The following is a 17432-nucleotide window of genomic DNA, read 5'->3' as shown; positions in this document are numbered from 1 at the left end:
AGATGACTTTAGGTGAGCATTTTATTTATTTACTTAAACAAATGCTTATTAAGTGTGCATTTCATCCCAAGGACTGTTTTAGGTGCTGGGGATATAACAATGAAAACGATAGATACGTTCCTTCCCCTATGGACCTTATATATTAGTGGGGGAGATACACAAGCAAGAAAACCAACAAATACAGACCCAAGCTGCAAGTAATGTCGCATTCGTCAGGGTAGGCTAAGTGATAACTGTGATTAAGTCACCAAATCTCAATAAGCATAATACAATAAAGGTTGATTTTTCACTCATGACAAGTTAGTGGCTGGTCCAGGTAACTATTCAAAGGCAGTCATTCTCAGCCTTCCAAGATGCGTCCTCCATATCAGCTCATCCTTCCATCAGAGAATTAAACAGCAACAGTTAAACTTGTCGACTCTGCTTCATATTTTATTGGCTCTAGCAAGCCACATGGTCATGCCTTCTTTCAATGAAGTGGAAAACATGTGAGTTGGTAATACTAGCAGTAACAGGAAACCAGGTTTGTCTACCACAGTATTAAGTGCTACGAAAAATGTATACAGAGAGTCAGACGATAGTGTGAATTTCATGTGTATTATTGTCTCAGTTTATAATAAAGTTGTATTATGGAAAAAAAACTGAGTTAAAATTATTTAATAGCTTTTTTGGACATGAGAAAACATTAAGATCATGTATGAATGGTTGATGCTAAGTCTATGTGAGGTCAAGGTTGAGAATATTTATAATGGTATCCTTGATTATTTAGGCACATAGTAGATGCTCAGTTAAATTTTGTTGAAGTTAATGTCCATTTTTTAAAATTAGTTTTGGTTTTATATTTGATTAATATTTTTGAACTAGATATAGTCCATTATGATTTTATCCTGAGGCTTGAAATTTTCTTTCAAGGACAGATTTGATTGTTTTTATCTACATTAATGTAGTTATATTCTATTGCAATTTAAATATAGACCACACATGCTTCAATCACTAGTAATCTCTTTCTCCTAATTTGTCTCAGGTATTTTCTTAAACCATTGGTCAGTAGTCACTAGGAGAAATAAAGTTATAATGTTAATATTGGAATTTGCAATCAACCATCTTTCTTTCTTCTTCTTTTTTTTTTTCAAAGCAACTTTTATGTTTATATTCCTTTGGCAATTGCTGTGTTTGAAAGGGATTTCACAAATTTGAATTAAAGAGCAGAAAATGCGAAGTTAAAAGAAAAAAACTATTCAAGGTCATGAATGTCTTTCTTGAAGATAGAATAGTATACTTGCTTTCAAAGATAGTACAATTTTTCCCCTTATATCGCTACTGTTCTTTTCCTTTGCTTTTGAGTAAATCTTTGTAATTAAAAAAATAAATCACCCAAAGAGAGAACCCAGTTTTTCTTGGAGTGGGTGGGTCAAGGGGAAATGAGAAGAGCGTCTCCATCTCCACCCAACTGACTCTCATTCAGCAGCGTCACTTCTCCACCTCGGGATGGTGTGCTGGAGGCATAGTCTCAGTCATGTTGACCAAGAACTTGTCTTAAACGAGGGCCTCTCCAGTCTGTGCTGTGAGTCACGTGAATCTACAAGAGTTCTTTCAAACTGCCCTTTGATGCAGTTTACTGCTCTTAAATTTGTACAAAATTTATTGGTTAGTTGGCAAATGGGACACAGCTGGCTTCTGATTCAGAGAGTGCCTTAAACTGGTTACCTCCTACTTTAACTTGATCATTTAAATGGAAAGCATTACTACTCCAACAGAGCAAGCATGATATAAAAAATATTTCTGACACAAGCATCTTCTCTCCCAAATTGCCATGGATACTGGTATCTCTGAGGGAAAATAAATAAATAAATAAATAAATAAATAAATAAATAATAAATAAATAAAGCATGGGTTGGGTTTGACCATCCTCACAAGTGTTCAACCATCTTTGCATCATTTAAGAAAAAACTTTAAATATTCAGTGAATGATCTTAGGCTAATGACAATTGATGCCCAGAGCCTAACAATAATCTAATAAAACAGAAGAGCATTTTGAAAGTGTTAGTTTATGTAGACATTGTCAATAGCATCAGCACATGCTGGGAACTTTACATAGAAGTGCACTATTGCTTGGGTTGAAGAGTTATTTATTTTGCCTTCCATTTGCAAATGAAATAGTGTTCCTCCCCCTTCAAAAAATATCTAGACCACTCGTTAATAAAAGAACACTGATGTCTTTTGTCCGTAGTGGGGAAATTGGCAGAAGCATTTCAGGGTCCTGATCATGCAGGTCATGGAATTTGGAGGAACCTCAGTAGTCATTCAGGAGGACAGCATTCCATAGTTGAAGATGACTGGATCTCGAATCAGAATATTTGGATAGAGTCCTGGCTATAGGCTAGCAACTGTCACTAATTTAGCTTTCCATCCTGAGTTCTCACCATGGCTTTTACGGTCTGTCCCCAGGGTACCTCTCCAACATCATTTTTATAGACTACTCCTCACCTGATCAATTCCAGCCCCTACACCATGTCTCACACATCCCAAAGACACATCGGTGCTGCCAGGTTTCCTATACTTGCTGTTCCCTCTGCTGGGGATGCTCTTCCTCCAGATGCAGGCTGACATATTTGGAGCCCATCCAGTATGTTGCATGGTTGTTATAAATGCTTCACAGGTTTATCTTGGTGAGTTCTCATAGCAACTGTATGAAGTGGGTAGTGACATTGGATGGGTGAGAAAATGGAGGCAGAGTGGTTCAGCAGAGGTAGGACTGGATCAAGGCAATTTGGATGGGCGTCAAGGCTTGCACACTGAGTACTCTCATAATACACAACACCCAGGACAGGGATCGCCCTCTTCCTTTCTGCCTGGAGCTCCTCCTTGGAGAGCATTTCCTGACTACCCTATTTGAGGTGGAGTCCTTGTGACTGTTTTTCTTTACCAGCTTTACATTTTTGTAACAGCACTAAATGTCACCTGATCTTGTGTTGCCTACTCACCTTGCTTCTTTCTTTGCTTATCTCCCCCACTAGAGTATACACTCTATTAGGGAAGGGCCTTGTTCAGATCTCTGTATCCCCATAGCCCCCGCACCCAGACATGTACTGAAATGTGCTGGGAGAGGGATATGAGTTGGGTTAGCATCATCGTGTTTAAGGTGTCTTATTCATCAAACATTCACAGAGCATGCCTTTTGTTCCTGACACCACACCAGTTTTGAAAATATGAAGGTGAGTGAGAGTGATGGGAACTCCTACCTCCCTATTTTCCTGTTGCTTTTAGAGCATCGTAGAAGAAACATGCAATTAAGGAGCACTTACATAGGATAAGCACAATATTAGGGTGAACGTAAGGTGCAACAGGGAAGCAAGCGTTCAGGGAAAGCTACTCTGTGGCTGAGACCTAAACTTTGGGCTGAAGGGTCAAGGGCGTGGAAGTGGGTTGGGGAGAGCACTTTGGGCAGAGGGAGTGACAAAAGGCCCTGAGGGAGTACCTTCCAGTCCTAAAAGCAGTTCAGTGTGACTCAGGTGTAGAGAATAAGGGGCAGAGTTTAGGGGCTGAGTCTGATAGAAGTGGGCTTTTCAAGTGTCTTGAAAACTATTCCGGGAGTCAGGACTTTATTGTCTCAGCAGGGAGATGCCACTGAAGTGCTTTTAAATCATTGGGGGTTTTGTTTAGTATCTGATTTAGTTTACCACCTTCAGCCAGGTAAGTTGGCACTATTTCCATTTTCTGGATGAGACAACTGAGGCCCAGAATCGCACATTTAAACATCAGTGGAGTTGATTTCATTTTCTCAGTTACAATGCTCCTCATTCCTATCTCCCCACCTTCTCTCCTTCCTCCTGATTGTCGTTCTTGTCACAAGTCAAACATAAAACTATTTACGCACTGTTCTTACCTTTCTCCAAGGAACATACATGCACTCACACAGCGTCCAGAAACCAGACCCCTGAGCAGATGCCAATTGCCTCAGAGTTGGTGGGGCTTATAGGTGGATGGACTCCATATTGTGCATTGGGCCCAAATTCTCTGTTCTGCTTGACTAGGAAGCTGGATTGGTACCAGGAACCTTCTACCTGAAAAGGCGACTCTGGCTGGGGAAGAACAGAGCCTACTTGACAAAGTAGAGAGTAGCTGAATATGGGCCTGCCCACACTTTGGGCATGCGTGAGCACTCCACAGCAAAACACAGCTGGCACGTCTAATTTTAGCTTCACCCGCCCTGAAAAGGGACCCTTTAAGGAAATATATTTTCTCGGAAACAATTTGTATTATAATGCAGCAGCTGATAGACATGTCAGAATATTACTTATTATTGGTGGGGAAAAAACTCTGCCAAGTAATTATGATTTTTATTCCTGTGTGTGTGTGTGTGTGTGTGTGTGTGTGTGTGTGTGTGTATGTATGTGTGATGATATCCATAAAGTGATTCTAGCATCCATGAATCAAAATAATCATCAGGGGCTAGACAATGAGAGAACTGGTGGTTTTATTTATAAAGAAGTTCATAAATCTGAGGGAACACCTCTTTTGATTTTTACAAAACGGGTGTAATGATAAGAATGATTATTGCTGCTACGATCAGTTGGTCATTGTGATCTGTGATGCATGGCTTGTTAATAGTCCTGGTGTAGACTCTAAAATTTCTTCAAAACTTAGCATTCTCCATGTCTTCCAAGGACTAAAAGGTTATAACTAAACCAGGTCTTGCATTCATCTAGCTTTAGTGTGTTAACAGGTTTTGAAAGCAACCGGGCACACTTTTTGCGTGTTTTGCCAGCAATGTTAGTCCCTCTGCCTTTTTTTCCCCCCGCTTTCTCTTTTCTCCTCCCTTCATCCACCCTTCCCTCCTTCCATGGTCTTCAGTGTTTTGTTTAGCAGCGTGGCTTACCTTTAAACTTGGCACGAAAGGAAAAGAAGGCAGCTTTTCTGTGGAGTAGATGGAGGGAAGGATAAGAACTAATCCACCGCCCGCATCTGAGTTCTCGGGGTTCGGTTCAGTTCCAGCGGCAGCAGCTTTGCTGCAAAAAATCGCTTTGCTATTCGAGATAGCCAGCAGAGGGAATCGGAACTTTGCTTGCAGCAGGGGTTGAGGCAGCTTTTTTTTTTTTTTTTTTTTTTCTTGGAGGAAATACTGCAGCCTTCTGGACTGCGTACGCTGCTCCCTGGAGAGGCTCTCTGGGTTCCACCCACCGGCTGGAAGGAGGGGAAGTGAATGAAAGGACAGGACAAGCCCCGAACACCATGTCACTCTGGGAGGGAGACAGCAGCAACTAAGCTGTGCAAGGTTCTTTTTTTTTTTTTTTCCTTTTCCCCTTTCTTTTTCTTTCTTTCTTTTTTTCTCCCCCTTTTTTTCTTTTTCTTCTTTCTTTCTCTTTCTTTTTATTTTCTTTTTCTTTAAGGTGAGGAAAGAGACAAACAGGAGACAGGAAGCTGATCTGCAAGGATTCGGAGTTATGTTAAAAGGACTTTGATTTTTTTTTTTTTTCCCTTTACAAACGCTGGCAATTGACATCACTACAGACAGCCTGGTAGAGAACGAACTGCCTCATCCCAAGTGGACCCCGGCAGCTGGGGGAAGGCAGACAAGATCTGGGAAAGCTGTGTGTGGGTTTTTTCCTACCGATCCCACTCTTTTTTTTTTTTTTTTTGGTGTGTTTCTTTTTTAATAATCTTGCTGTGTTGGAACTAGCGAGTGGTGGAAGACGGGGGATCTCGGAAGCCTCATCAGTCATCGGGATTGTCAGGAATAGTGGTTTAAGAGGAAGCCCGGCCTGGGGCACTAGACCCTGTCATCCAGTTCCCTGCCTCGGAGGTAAAGATTCCAGCTACATGGGCAAACGCCTGGACCAGCCACAAATGTACCCCCAGTACACTTACTACTATCCTCATTATCTCCAAACCAAGGTATGGCTTGACCCACAGTCTGGCAATCAGTGTGGTATCCTGCACTTGGGATGGGAAACAGACAGGCGTGTGAATTATTATTTATCGCCACCTCCCCCAGCCTCCCCCCACCCCACATCACCTCTTCCTGCTTCTGTGAAATTAGTAACATACCAATGGAGTTAATGAAGCAGAGGAGAATATAGGAAGAAAGCAAGCCCGGGATTGTGGCTTTCTCTTCAAGGGAAGATAATAGTTTCACTCCAGCTCTTTTGTTATTATTTGGCAGCATAAATATTCCTGCTGTCTGTAAAGTCCTGTGCAGATGGGTTGTTAGAAAAGAGATCCTAACAGTGATTATGAGGCACAAGAGTACAATTTCAGGGGCTTTTCTGGTGAGCTGTTCTTTCTTTGTGGCTCTAAAAGGTGTTTTTTTTTCCCCCCCTGGATAAGACACGCCAGGGTGGGGGCTACTGAAACTTTTAATCGCTGAGTATAGAAGAAAAGAAGGGTGTAGAAGGGATAGGACAGCTAACTAAAGTCTCTTGGAGTTTGTTTGGGTGTATTTTTTTTTTTTGTCTATTTGCCTTATATCCTTTATTTTACAATGAGAATGATCAGGATGCTAGAGACTGAATTTTGGAGGTTTACGGTAGACATTCTTTACTTTTAGAAGCTCTATTTGTCTGTGTTGGCTGCCATCAGAAGGCTTGGGTCTTGACAGGAGGAATTGTAACTGATGGTAATAGGACATGAATTGGTTAAATGCTCCAGGCTTTTAGGTGTGTGCTCAAATGATCATTAGGGGGCCAGTGGCAAGCCCATGTAAGTAAGCAGTGGGCAGTGCCAACCATGAACTTTATCTTGCAGTTCAGACATGAAAGACTCTCAGGTGTGAAATCACTGCTCCAATTTGTCAATTAAATGGGACTTGATCTGGGGCAAAAAATGTTGGTAGAGTTCCCACCTTCAAAGCATGGGTTATATCTCTTTACAGAGGATATTATTATTTTGTATCACCTTCGCCAGACTCCACAGTCTTCTTAATAAATAAATATGCTGAGCGTGAACAAGGCAAGCCTGAGTGATCTGGGCTGTCACCAGGACTCGTTGATGTGATTAGGGTTTGGTAATTCACGCTGTAGTTATCTCTCATGTATTGTGTCTCGTCAAACAATGCCTATTTGTGAATCAGGCCAGGCAGCAGACTTTGGACATTATATTAAAGAGGGCTGGTGTTATGTCTTTCTTTTCCCATTGCTCTAGGATTCGCCCTGCCCCTCCAAGGTCGACTCACATGGCTTTCTGCCTTTGTGGGCATTTAGTTTGTGCGGCTGCTGCTTAAATCGACCAGCCCTTCTGCTCCAGTCTTGAGTTTTAACTCTTCGGGGATTGGGTAGAAACGCTGCCTGCCTTCCTCAAGGAAATGGCAAAGCAAGGACAAGTTAAAAAGGGGAGATTTATCATCATTTCTCATTTCCCTCTTCCTCCCCCTGCCCCCCGGGGCAAAAAAAAAAAAATCCCAAAAACAACAAACTCAAGGATTGCTTGAAAAATATCGGACATTCCATCCCTTTTACTCATTTGGCTAAATTTTTCCAAATGTTTCAAAATTCACGCTTTGTTTTTGGTCCTTGTTTTCTACTATGAAGTATATTCAGGAAAAAAGAAAAACAAAACTTTAGATCAAAATGAATGGACTACTTGCTTTTCTGCTTGAGATTTCTTTTAACCTATTACTAGCAGGAAATAATGTCATGCACATTATATTATAGACAGGATGCTGGATGAGCTTACCCTGGTGGAAAGTGTGTGTGTGTGTGTGTGTGTGTGTGTGTGTGTGTGTGTGTGNGGGGGGGGGGAGGGAGACTGGGATAAAGAGGGAGAGTGGAGTAGGGAGGGAAAAGAGGAGAGCCTGAAAAAATATAGAGGGAGTTTGAAAATAAAAGCTGTTTTGGGGTCCTATATAGTTTAGTGTTGTGTAGACAGGCAGCAGCTGGATCTTGTTACTTTCAAGCTAGTCAAAGCCATCGACTTCTGGAACATTTTTAAAGAAGTTAGATCCATTAGGTGACCTAAGCTGATATTGGGGTAATCAGATCAGGGTGGTAAGGAATGAAAGATCAGCTACTTTGGTTATCATGGTAGCTCATATTGAGTATTATGTTGTAAAATTTCGACAGTGCTGCGAAGTTGTCGAAAATTGTTACAGCGGCTCGGAAATGACAGACATTAATAACAATCCTGGAAGCTGAAGATGTGAAAATGTGCCCTGTTTTGAAAGCTGGGCACACAAAGAATAGGAAGAAGGGTCCATGTACAGTCATCTTTTAAAAGGTGGAGCTTTTCTGACAGTGTTAGTGCTATATAAAAAAGTACCATCGTGCCTCAGTGTAGCATGAAAACCACTGGGTTATTTCAGCGTCAGTTTTTTGTCCCATTTACACTTATATCTCAAAATATAATCTACAATAATTTTGAAGGAAATACATGCTGCTTATATCTATTTGTGAGCCTAGGTGGAATTCATGAAATCCACTGTGTGCTAGCCTTGACTTGTAGCTGTAATCTTATTTTTAAATCATTGCTATTTAAAATGATGCTGCTATATAAAGAATATTTATGGTTGATAAAAATAGCATTCTATGGTTGACAATAAAAGTCCTACTCTGGTGATATCATACCTTAAACTGTTTTCTAAATTCAGATGTTTTTCACTAATCTGCAAAAGCTTTTTACTGACATTACTTTTGGGTGAAAAATCTTCATGGGATTTTAAAGAACTGAAATGTTTATTGTTGTGTTCATTCAGAAAATGCAAAACTGTGGAACTTTCTCTTTTTTTCTTAAATATGTGTGTTAGATACAGCTGCTATTTCCTCATGATAAAACAAAATGAAAATGGGTTTTTTAAATAAATGCAAACGCTTTCCATTTCTTCAAATGCAATTAGTGTTTTAGAAAAACTTGCGACACTTCTGTGCCTTCTCTGCTCCTTTTATTTTCCATTACAGTAAAACCAATCTCTTAAATTTGTTGCTAAAAAATAAAAATTAAAAAACATAGAAATAAGATATTTATGCTTTTGTCCCTTAGAATAGTTTTCCAAATGTTTAAAATGTTACATTAAAAATGTTTATGTGTAAGTTAGATAAAATGAAAATCCAGTGGCTGACTTGTAGCTATACCTTATAACAATATTGTTATATTAAGCTTACTCTCCCAGACCTCACATTAAAAGTTGTCAGTTGTTAATTTTCTTTTGACCCACTTTTTTTTTTTCTCCTACCAAGAAAAGCAATTTCAAAAAGGCATATTGCTTTTGGTTATGGAGTAATGAAGAAATCTTGGTGACATGTCATAATATTTAAATAAGAGACGTAATTGGATTTAAAGAGAGAGAGAGAGAGAGAGAGAGAGAGAGAGAGAGAGAGAGAGAGCTTCATCAAAAACAAATTTGCTGTTGGGAGGCCACCCAGAATAATCAGCAGATTTTAGAGAAAGGGGACCAAAAACATAGTTCATTAGCGTAATGATAATATACATAATGATGTTTGATTGAGTTGTAACCTAATATTGCTCAAGAATTTTGTCACAGCCCATTCAAGGCAATGGACCTGTTGCTACTGCCTTTTGAGACCCAGGGTGAATTTCAGTCTGAATTTGAGGTACTTTGGGAGGGTTTCTTGGAAAAACAAATAATGTTAAACAAGAAAAGCTTAAAAAAAGGGGGGGGGAGTAAAACATGGTCACAGCCTATTGAATTGATATTTTGCAGATGAGAAATCAGCGTTTCTCTCACATGTGCTATTTGGAAAACTTCAGTCATCTTTATAAAACTACAATTTGCCCAAGCACACACAGCAAGCTTGTATTTTTTCCTGTACCACACCCTTACCAGCTCACTCTATTCCTATCAATCCAGGGCACAATTTCTCATCACATGGCTGTCACATCAGCCTACTGCATTCCCATCTGCTTTCCCAGAAGATCTCGAAACAAGGCTTCAGCTGAGGGGACCCTGACAAGGTTTCCCTGGCTGGTGGTACTCAGACTGTGTTCAGAGCCTGGTGTGAAGTTGGGGTCAGGTGTAAGGAGTCATTCATCAACCCCACACTGATGGTGGGCTAAAGTTCCAACCATCTGCAGTCTGGACTGCTGCCCGTCTCTCTCAAAATCTAGCTGGAGCCCAAACTGATGGTGCCATCGAGAGAGCAAACACGAACGCATAAGGGCTGAGGAGGAGGCAAAGCCATAGGAGAGGCTCCTGTGGGGCAAAGGCTGTTCTTAAAGATGTGAATGTACAGATCCTTCAAAAACAAAACAACCCCTTAACACACTTCTTGCACATGAAAATGTAGAAAATCTTGCTGAGGGAGGGAAGGAGGTTAGAATTTCCTTAGTACTTCCTGCCCAGATTTGCATTGATAGCCACAGTTGGTAATGTGCCAGTTTGAAAACAGCCTTGAAAACTCCCAAGCTCTGTTTCCCTTTGAAAGGCTGAAACATACAAAACTGGTTTTCTAAAAAATCTTTCAGCAATTGAAATTGTAGGTACCAATCCAAATATTTCTTTCGCTTCAGGGGGGTAACATGATAGCATGAAACGATGATAAATCTTGTTTGTCTCATTTTAGAATGTATACAATTTTAATTGGCTTTAAATAAGAGAAAAATAGAAACAAGGGGCCACCCTTCCTTTTCAGTTTCCCACCCCCTTGTTTACTCCCCCAAATCTTTATTACCACTGGGATTGTCTTTTCTTTGCTATAATGTGGTTATTGTTTTCACAACGCTGAGTTTAGTGCCTACTTAAAAGGAGTAGAAATGTAAAAAGTTCATGTTTTTTCTCCGAATAATTCCAAACTTAAGGGAAACACCCCTGTGTATATCTTTTAATAGTATCTTTCTAACATATTTTTCTTTCACTTTCTCTCAATTTGGAAAAACAATAACAGAATTATAACCCAAAGTTATTTCCATGAAGTAATAAAATCTGAGGGTTGGAGGTTGGGGCGATTTTCAGGGAAGGAGGCAAATGAAGGCAAGGGGAGAATGTTAAGTTCATTCCAGGTCTTTCTGGGCTCCAGGAATTCTGGGAAACTTCATTTTTGCACTAATATGATTTTACACAATTCTTTTTGACATTATCAGTCTTTTTGGCAGAGAGCAGGCTCAGTCACAATGATGCCTGTGTCAAATTCTAAGAAAACCAGTCTTTCCCTTAAAAAGAAAATCTTTTTAGTGTTGGACTTCTTATTCAGAGTAAATGGTTGATGTTTATCCAAAATTGGCTTCAAGTACTACATTAAAATTGTGTTTTGTAACAGTCTCATAAGCCACAGCTGTATGTGATTAAATAGTGTAATATCAAAAGCATGTGAGAATAGACATTTTTATGCTATAGCTGTTGCACAGCAAGAGTGCAGATGGAGCTGAAGGGAGACCAAGAGGAAAAACGTAGTCATGTATTGTAATACGTGTGTTGAGGATATATGTTGCTATTTTGTGCAGTAGTTGGAAAAAGGCTGAACTGTTTTGGATATGATTAAAAAATACCATTTTTCAAAATGGAAACAGAAATATAGTACATTTCTTAAAATGTTAAATGTGTAGTGCCATTTAATTAGAAAACACATAGTTACCGAGTGGGTCTGAAACCAATGCGAAGATCAAAATTACTCCCAGGAAGCTCACATTCAAAGAGCAAAGTGAATTTCTCATTTCTGTTTTGAAATTATAAATGTTTTTCTTCTCTGTTTTTTGCTACTTTCTGTGGAGCTATTGGAAGAAAACCTTCATGCCATGCATCCCTAATCAAAAGAGAGATAGGTAATAAGGATCAGCAACTTAGAGCAAAATGGGCAGCGGTATGTTTCTTTTGAAGATAATTTGAAAATATGATTATCAGTTTTATATGAATTTTTTTTTTTTGCCAGTGGTAAACACTACATAGTTACATTAGGAGACTCAACTTGTGCTTCTATTTCTTTAGCAAGGATGTTATAGTAAAGAGGTTTCTATTTCTTATGAGACTTTTTAACTATAATCTTTAAAAAGAATATTTGTTCGTGAAAACTATAATCTCTAGCTTTCTAGAGATTATAAATCTATAGTATTACTAATACTAATAAAAATTTATTAGTAAGTCATTGTATCCAGGCCTTGAAAAACTGATAGAGTTAGCTATTGATTTTCAGATTTCAGACACTAAAAAGTAATTTTAAAAAGGAAAAAAAAAAGAGGGGTGGACAGAGGTAAACTGGACCCTCTTTTTGTTTTTAATTTTTCTTTTTCAAGTTGATATCGGCAGAGAATTTGTTCACATTTAAATTGTGGTTTTTTTTCCCCCTGTTGATTTATTTGTCAGAAAATATATACCATGTGGAACCAGATATCTGGATAAAGTGGTGTAATTTAGAACATCAACAAATAGACATCACATTTCAAGATTATGGATAATAAGCGATAAGATATGGAGTCTGTTTCCCTTTGGGGAAATTCTCTGATTTGTGTGTCAATGAATTGGTTTCTAGGTCAAGTTCTCTAAGATCTCTTCCAGGCTTAGCGTTTGTGACTCTGGCTTTGAGCTAGATGAGTATGCTTTGATATATTAATGGTATTGGGAGATGACCTTGTGTTTGTGCCATTGATGAGTTTCTGTTCAGGTCCCCAATGCTTTCTACAGAGAAGATCAAATGCTGCTTTGTCGGCTCCGGTGATTTGACAAATTTAACAGTCTGTGTCCTTTGCCACATCTAAATCCAGTGCACTGAGAGAAACCCATCCATCACCTGGGAGTGGGTGGAGAGCCATTCCCAGGGGTGGGACAAAATGACAGGCATCATTTAATCATTATCATCGCCAGCTTTGTTGTGGTGGTTAGTTTCCTCCTTCCAGTGGGTACAATTAGGGCTTAGCCAAAGACTTAAATAGTGACAGCCTGATGCTTCCTTTTCCTCATTTAACTTTCTCTCTACAGGTGGTGTAAGAGTGGAGTGGTTATGCATATGTTTGGCTAAACCAGTTGAGGTAATGAAGGAAATAGGACTGCCTCATTAAGATCCTGACAACACTAGTTTCATGAATGAATCTAGGAGCTACTGTAAATATGGAAAGAACAATCCATAGATGAAATACTGTTTTGACTGGAGTTTGAAAAACTTTCAAATTCCTGAATTTCTGAAGAGTAGCCTTTAAAGAATGGGAAAGAAATACTTTAGTACCCATAGTATATGATATTGAAGGAGGAAAATACTAACTTCTCCAGGGCATATCAACAAGAGCATTATTCTTTCCTCTTTGTCTTGCTAGGTACCCTTCTGGTTCCCCCCAAAACCTCTGTTATCTGAATTAAAGAAAATGAATAGAACTTTCAATTTTGCTTTTATGAACAGTAAGCAAATACAAAAAATAGACTAGACTACATATGCAGTCAGGGTAAAGTCTTAACCTGTTGTGCGAAAAGTAAGGTATAATAAAAGAAAAATAAATCTTATGATGTTCTAAATACTGGTAGTTATCATTTTAGGAACTGATTTTTAATTTGTTTTAAGAGCTAGCTTTCCTATCATTATATTGTAGGGTTAAGGAATTGGTATATATTGTACTCCATATGCCAGAAGCAGATGATCTTTTTGTTATCTGATTCTTAGCTGATAGTTTTCAAGGTGAATATGGATCATGCAGTATTTAATGAGGATTTTTGAAAACTCTCCCTATTTTTATGTAGTGTACTGCTGTCTGTTTATCTTAGTTAAATGGCTTATTGATGACAATTTAATGAAAAGGAAAATGGAAAACAGAATGCTAACTACCTGGTTTTCCAGAACTGGTTAAGAGATCTTAAAAGCTTTTCTTAGGTATGCAAAGTCATATTTGAAGCTTTTATCGAGATCTGTAAACTCTTAGGTTGTCCCTTTTAAAACTTAACATTTACACAAATTGGTACCGTGAATATAACTTAAAACTAAGGTAGCTTAAAATCCAAGCAAATTTACTTTTAAACTCCCTAATAATTTTGAGTAGATGAAGTATTTGAATAAGTGTGTACAAAGTTTGGAATAAAATTTTAAAGACTGTTTGTCAGAAAAGTGCACGCAGGTGCGTGCGTGTGCTCCAGCGCGCGCGTGCACGCGTACACACACAGACACCATATAACAGCATGTTTAATTTATTGAGAGATGAGAAAAACACATTTTTTTTAACTTGGTGCTAGTCCCTTGAAGGATTGTGACAGCTCCTAGATTAACCTTGTTCTTGGCTTTCATCCTCGAGGTCTCTTGTCCATTATCATACACAACAATTCAGATTGTACTTTTAGACATAAGGATATTGAGTTTTAATCAAAGGTAGGCAGGGAATTCCGAAAAGAATAAAATTCTGATGTTCTTTTTCTCAACGTATTCCAAAAGTTAACCACTGCCTTTAAACTTTATTGTTTAACTGTTAGGATAACTTGACTTCATGTTAGTGATGGGAAGTTCTCCCCTTCTGGCTTGTTCTTGCTCTTGTATTTACCTTGGTTGATAAGTTAGAAAAATGATAAGAAAGAAATCAGAGGAAATAAGTCAGTGAACATGGAAGAATTTTCATCCATGTTTAGTGACTTCCTTTAACAATGGGAGAAGTGAAGGGTCATTTTAAAAAACCTCTATATTTTCTGGATAGTCTTGGAGGCCTGCTTCCCACATCCTAACAAGCCTATTAAAGTGCATTGACATTCCACACAAACAATTCAATTTTTTTTCAATAAAATGTTGAAAGAGTTTTTCTAAGTTTTCTGTTGAAACTCTCTGAGTACAAGTGGATTCATTTGTGTGTGCCTGTGAATTTTGGGCCATCATCTTGCGTAGGTGAGTGTTATTGCAAAGTGAAAAAAAATCTAATCTACAGTATTCTTCAGGCACAAAGGAAGGTTGTTGGAGGACTGGATAGAACAACGAATACAGTTGACAATGGGTTATGTTTTGTAGATATGCAAACACATGTTTATTAATTTGGGTTTTACAGTTTCCTTTTTAGTTTGGAGTCAATATATTTTTCTCATTTCCTCAGTGTTTTTGTGGGTCATTAAAGTGGTCAGAGAGTCTGAAAAGCTGGCCGTCTCTCTACCTATTGTGGCTTTTTGGCATTCAAGATATCTCTGTATTTTAGTAATCCCAAATTTCCGGAGTGGGGCACGTGGTAGAACAGCAGCGTATTGGAAAATGTCATTAACATTCTTTGGTTAAACTATGTCAAAAGCAGACACATTGGATTGACCTTTGGCAGCGAGAACAACTGAGAGTTCCAGATTTGGGTGCCAGGTTCACAGAATTTTTTTCATTGTACAAATGGTAGAATTGTTTACCAATTGGAAAGAAAAAGAAGTCGAATGTAACAGGTGTTTCCCTGGGCTCCAGGCTTAGGAATCCAAGCAGGAGGCAAATCAGTGGCACAATATTTACTTTATGGCATAATCTTTCTAAATTCTTCTGTCCCTAAATAAGGTCATGAGTCTGTTAACATGAATTATAACTGTCACCTTCTCCTGATCCCCCTTGTCAATGGTTATTCACCTGGGATAACTTCTTTTAGTATCCCTCCCAGCCCTACAGAATCTGTGTCCCTCATAAAGAAGACCAAACCCACCATAACTCACACAAGTGGTTGGGCATCCTGAAGACACTGCTTTTCCAGCCCTGAGCCAAATGTCATGGCTTCCTTCATGTCCACTTTTATGCCAGTAATATAGGAAAATCAGAATTCCAGGCCCCAGGAATGGCCATTTCTTCCCACCTTAATCAAGGAGTTTTCCCTGACACTCTAGCTCCAATAATAGGCTCACACCTGAAAATTCACTCCCACCCCACATTGTGGAGAGAGAATTTCCATAATGACCCATTATTTTGATTCTCCTTTTTTTTTTTTTTTTAGCTGAGCCATCCTGCCACCTGTTGGCAGCCCTGCGGCAGCTCAGCTGGGGCCGGGACTCGAACTGCTGTTGCTCAGAGCTTATTTTGATTCTCTATCTTATTACTTAAGTTTTCTTCCCAGCCCTCTAGCCAAACCTCACTGAATTTCACCAGATAGAATAAATCAGCTTTGACTTACATTTATCATACATAACCCCCCCCCACACACACACACACACACACTCTCTCTCTCTCTGTTCTGTAAACTTTAAGGATTATTTCAATGGTTCTGATTTTCTCTGAGGCTAAATGGCCACAGAGAAATATAGAGGAGCAAAGTGGTCTTAAGGAGACATACCTGTTCTTTCCAGTTCATATGCATGTATGGACAAGTATATTTGCTGCTAGTTGGTAGCAAAAAAGAGATGAGTCTCACCAAAAGTGACTAATAATTTTCATTTATTTTCAAAACTGTAATAGCTTTCCATGATTTGAAATATATTGATACTGTACTATGCAAGTTATATACCTACTCTTCTTCCTGCTATTCTTGATAGCATCCTTTAGAAACCTTATTGTTTTTTCCCCAAATAATTTCATAGTACTTGTTCATACTCGAGATCCTGATCATCCTCAAACTTTTAGCAATGAGGTTGTCAGTGGCATGGTAAGAAAAACAAAAAGATGGCAGTTTTGCAATTTTAATTAACATGATTTGTGAGAAGCACTAAGAAAAATAAAACAGAGAAGAAAAAAAATAGAACGGCAAAGGGCATCAGGTCTTAATCTACTTTTGAAAATTTCTGGAATTTGACTTTTTGTTTCCCTTTCCAGAGACAAAGGTTAAGAGCTGTTTGGCAAGGAGAAGATAATTTACGAAGTAAAGAGCCATCATCGTTGGGACAAAGCTTTAACATGAATATAGAACTTGAGACGGAGGAGTAATATAGTTGAGACTTTTGGTGTTCTGTGAGGGAAAAAAATTCAATGCTTATGAGAACAAGATAATACTTTTGTTTATTCACATGTCGAAACATTTAGTGACTTCACATTTGCTTTTGTTGTTCTGACTCACCCATCACTAGTTCTTAGGGAGGACCTGGATAAAAGCATTACTGAGCCTTTTAACTAAACTAAGTAGTGTTTTTTGGAAAGCCTTTGGAATCAAATTTTGACACGTATTTTTGAATTTTTGTATGTAAAATGTTCATATAAAACCCACGGTATGTTCAAAAGTATTATCATGAGTGAACTATTATTTTGCTCTGTGTAGAAAGGTGCTGGCTGTGAGAGGGTAAAAGAACATAAGTTATGAACGCAGCAAAGCTTAGTTGGCATGAGACATAATGCAAAATATTAACCAGACAGCAGTGATGTCTGAGGACCACCAGTGCGCCTAGGGACCCATGGCATGGTTGGATTGAGGATGCATGAACAGTGTGCTTAATGCTCTGGACTCTCAGCACATGTGTATGTTAGAAGGTGGGACCTGGTGAAAGAGAGTCTAGATTTCAACATGGTCATGGAGGAGTTTAGGTCAATAGAGAGCCATAAAATGTTACTATTGTTGTTATTATTCATGGTCCATCTTTTTTGTCAAGTTCATTTTACCCTCCATTCTTATTTCATTTAGGAAGGCTATCTGATGTGATCTTGCTTTTA

At 38.7% G+C, this 17432-nt stretch overlaps 1 protein-coding gene across 15 annotated transcripts in view; it reads left to right on the top strand.

Annotated features, from left to right (window-relative positions):
• Window positions 1–17432, top strand: part of RBMS3 (RNA binding motif single stranded interacting protein 3) — a 1293188-nt gene that overhangs the window by 622304 nt on the left and 653452 nt on the right. For 4 of the 15 annotated variants that reach the window (XM_019660634.1, XM_019660637.1, XM_019660636.1 and 1 more), the window contains exon 1: window positions 5157–5895. The exons of the other annotated variants lie outside the window; for them this stretch is intronic. In XM_019660634.1, coding sequence (XP_019516179.1) covers window positions 5821–5895 — 75 coding nt within the window. In that variant the 5' untranslated portion in view covers window positions 5157–5820. Of the gene's footprint in view, window positions 1–5156; window positions 5896–17432 lie in introns of those variants that run through there. 15 annotated transcript variants of the gene reach the window in all.

The sequence above is a fragment of the Hipposideros armiger genome, unplaced genomic scaffold (assembly GCF_001890085.2).
Source record: "Hipposideros armiger isolate ML-2016 unplaced genomic scaffold, ASM189008v1 scaffold_322, whole genome shotgun sequence".
Lineage (NCBI taxonomy): Eukaryota > Metazoa > Chordata > Mammalia > Chiroptera > Hipposideridae > Hipposideros > Hipposideros armiger.
Note: the sequence above shows the minus strand (reverse complement) of the source record. Positions and strands in the feature narration are given on the sequence as shown.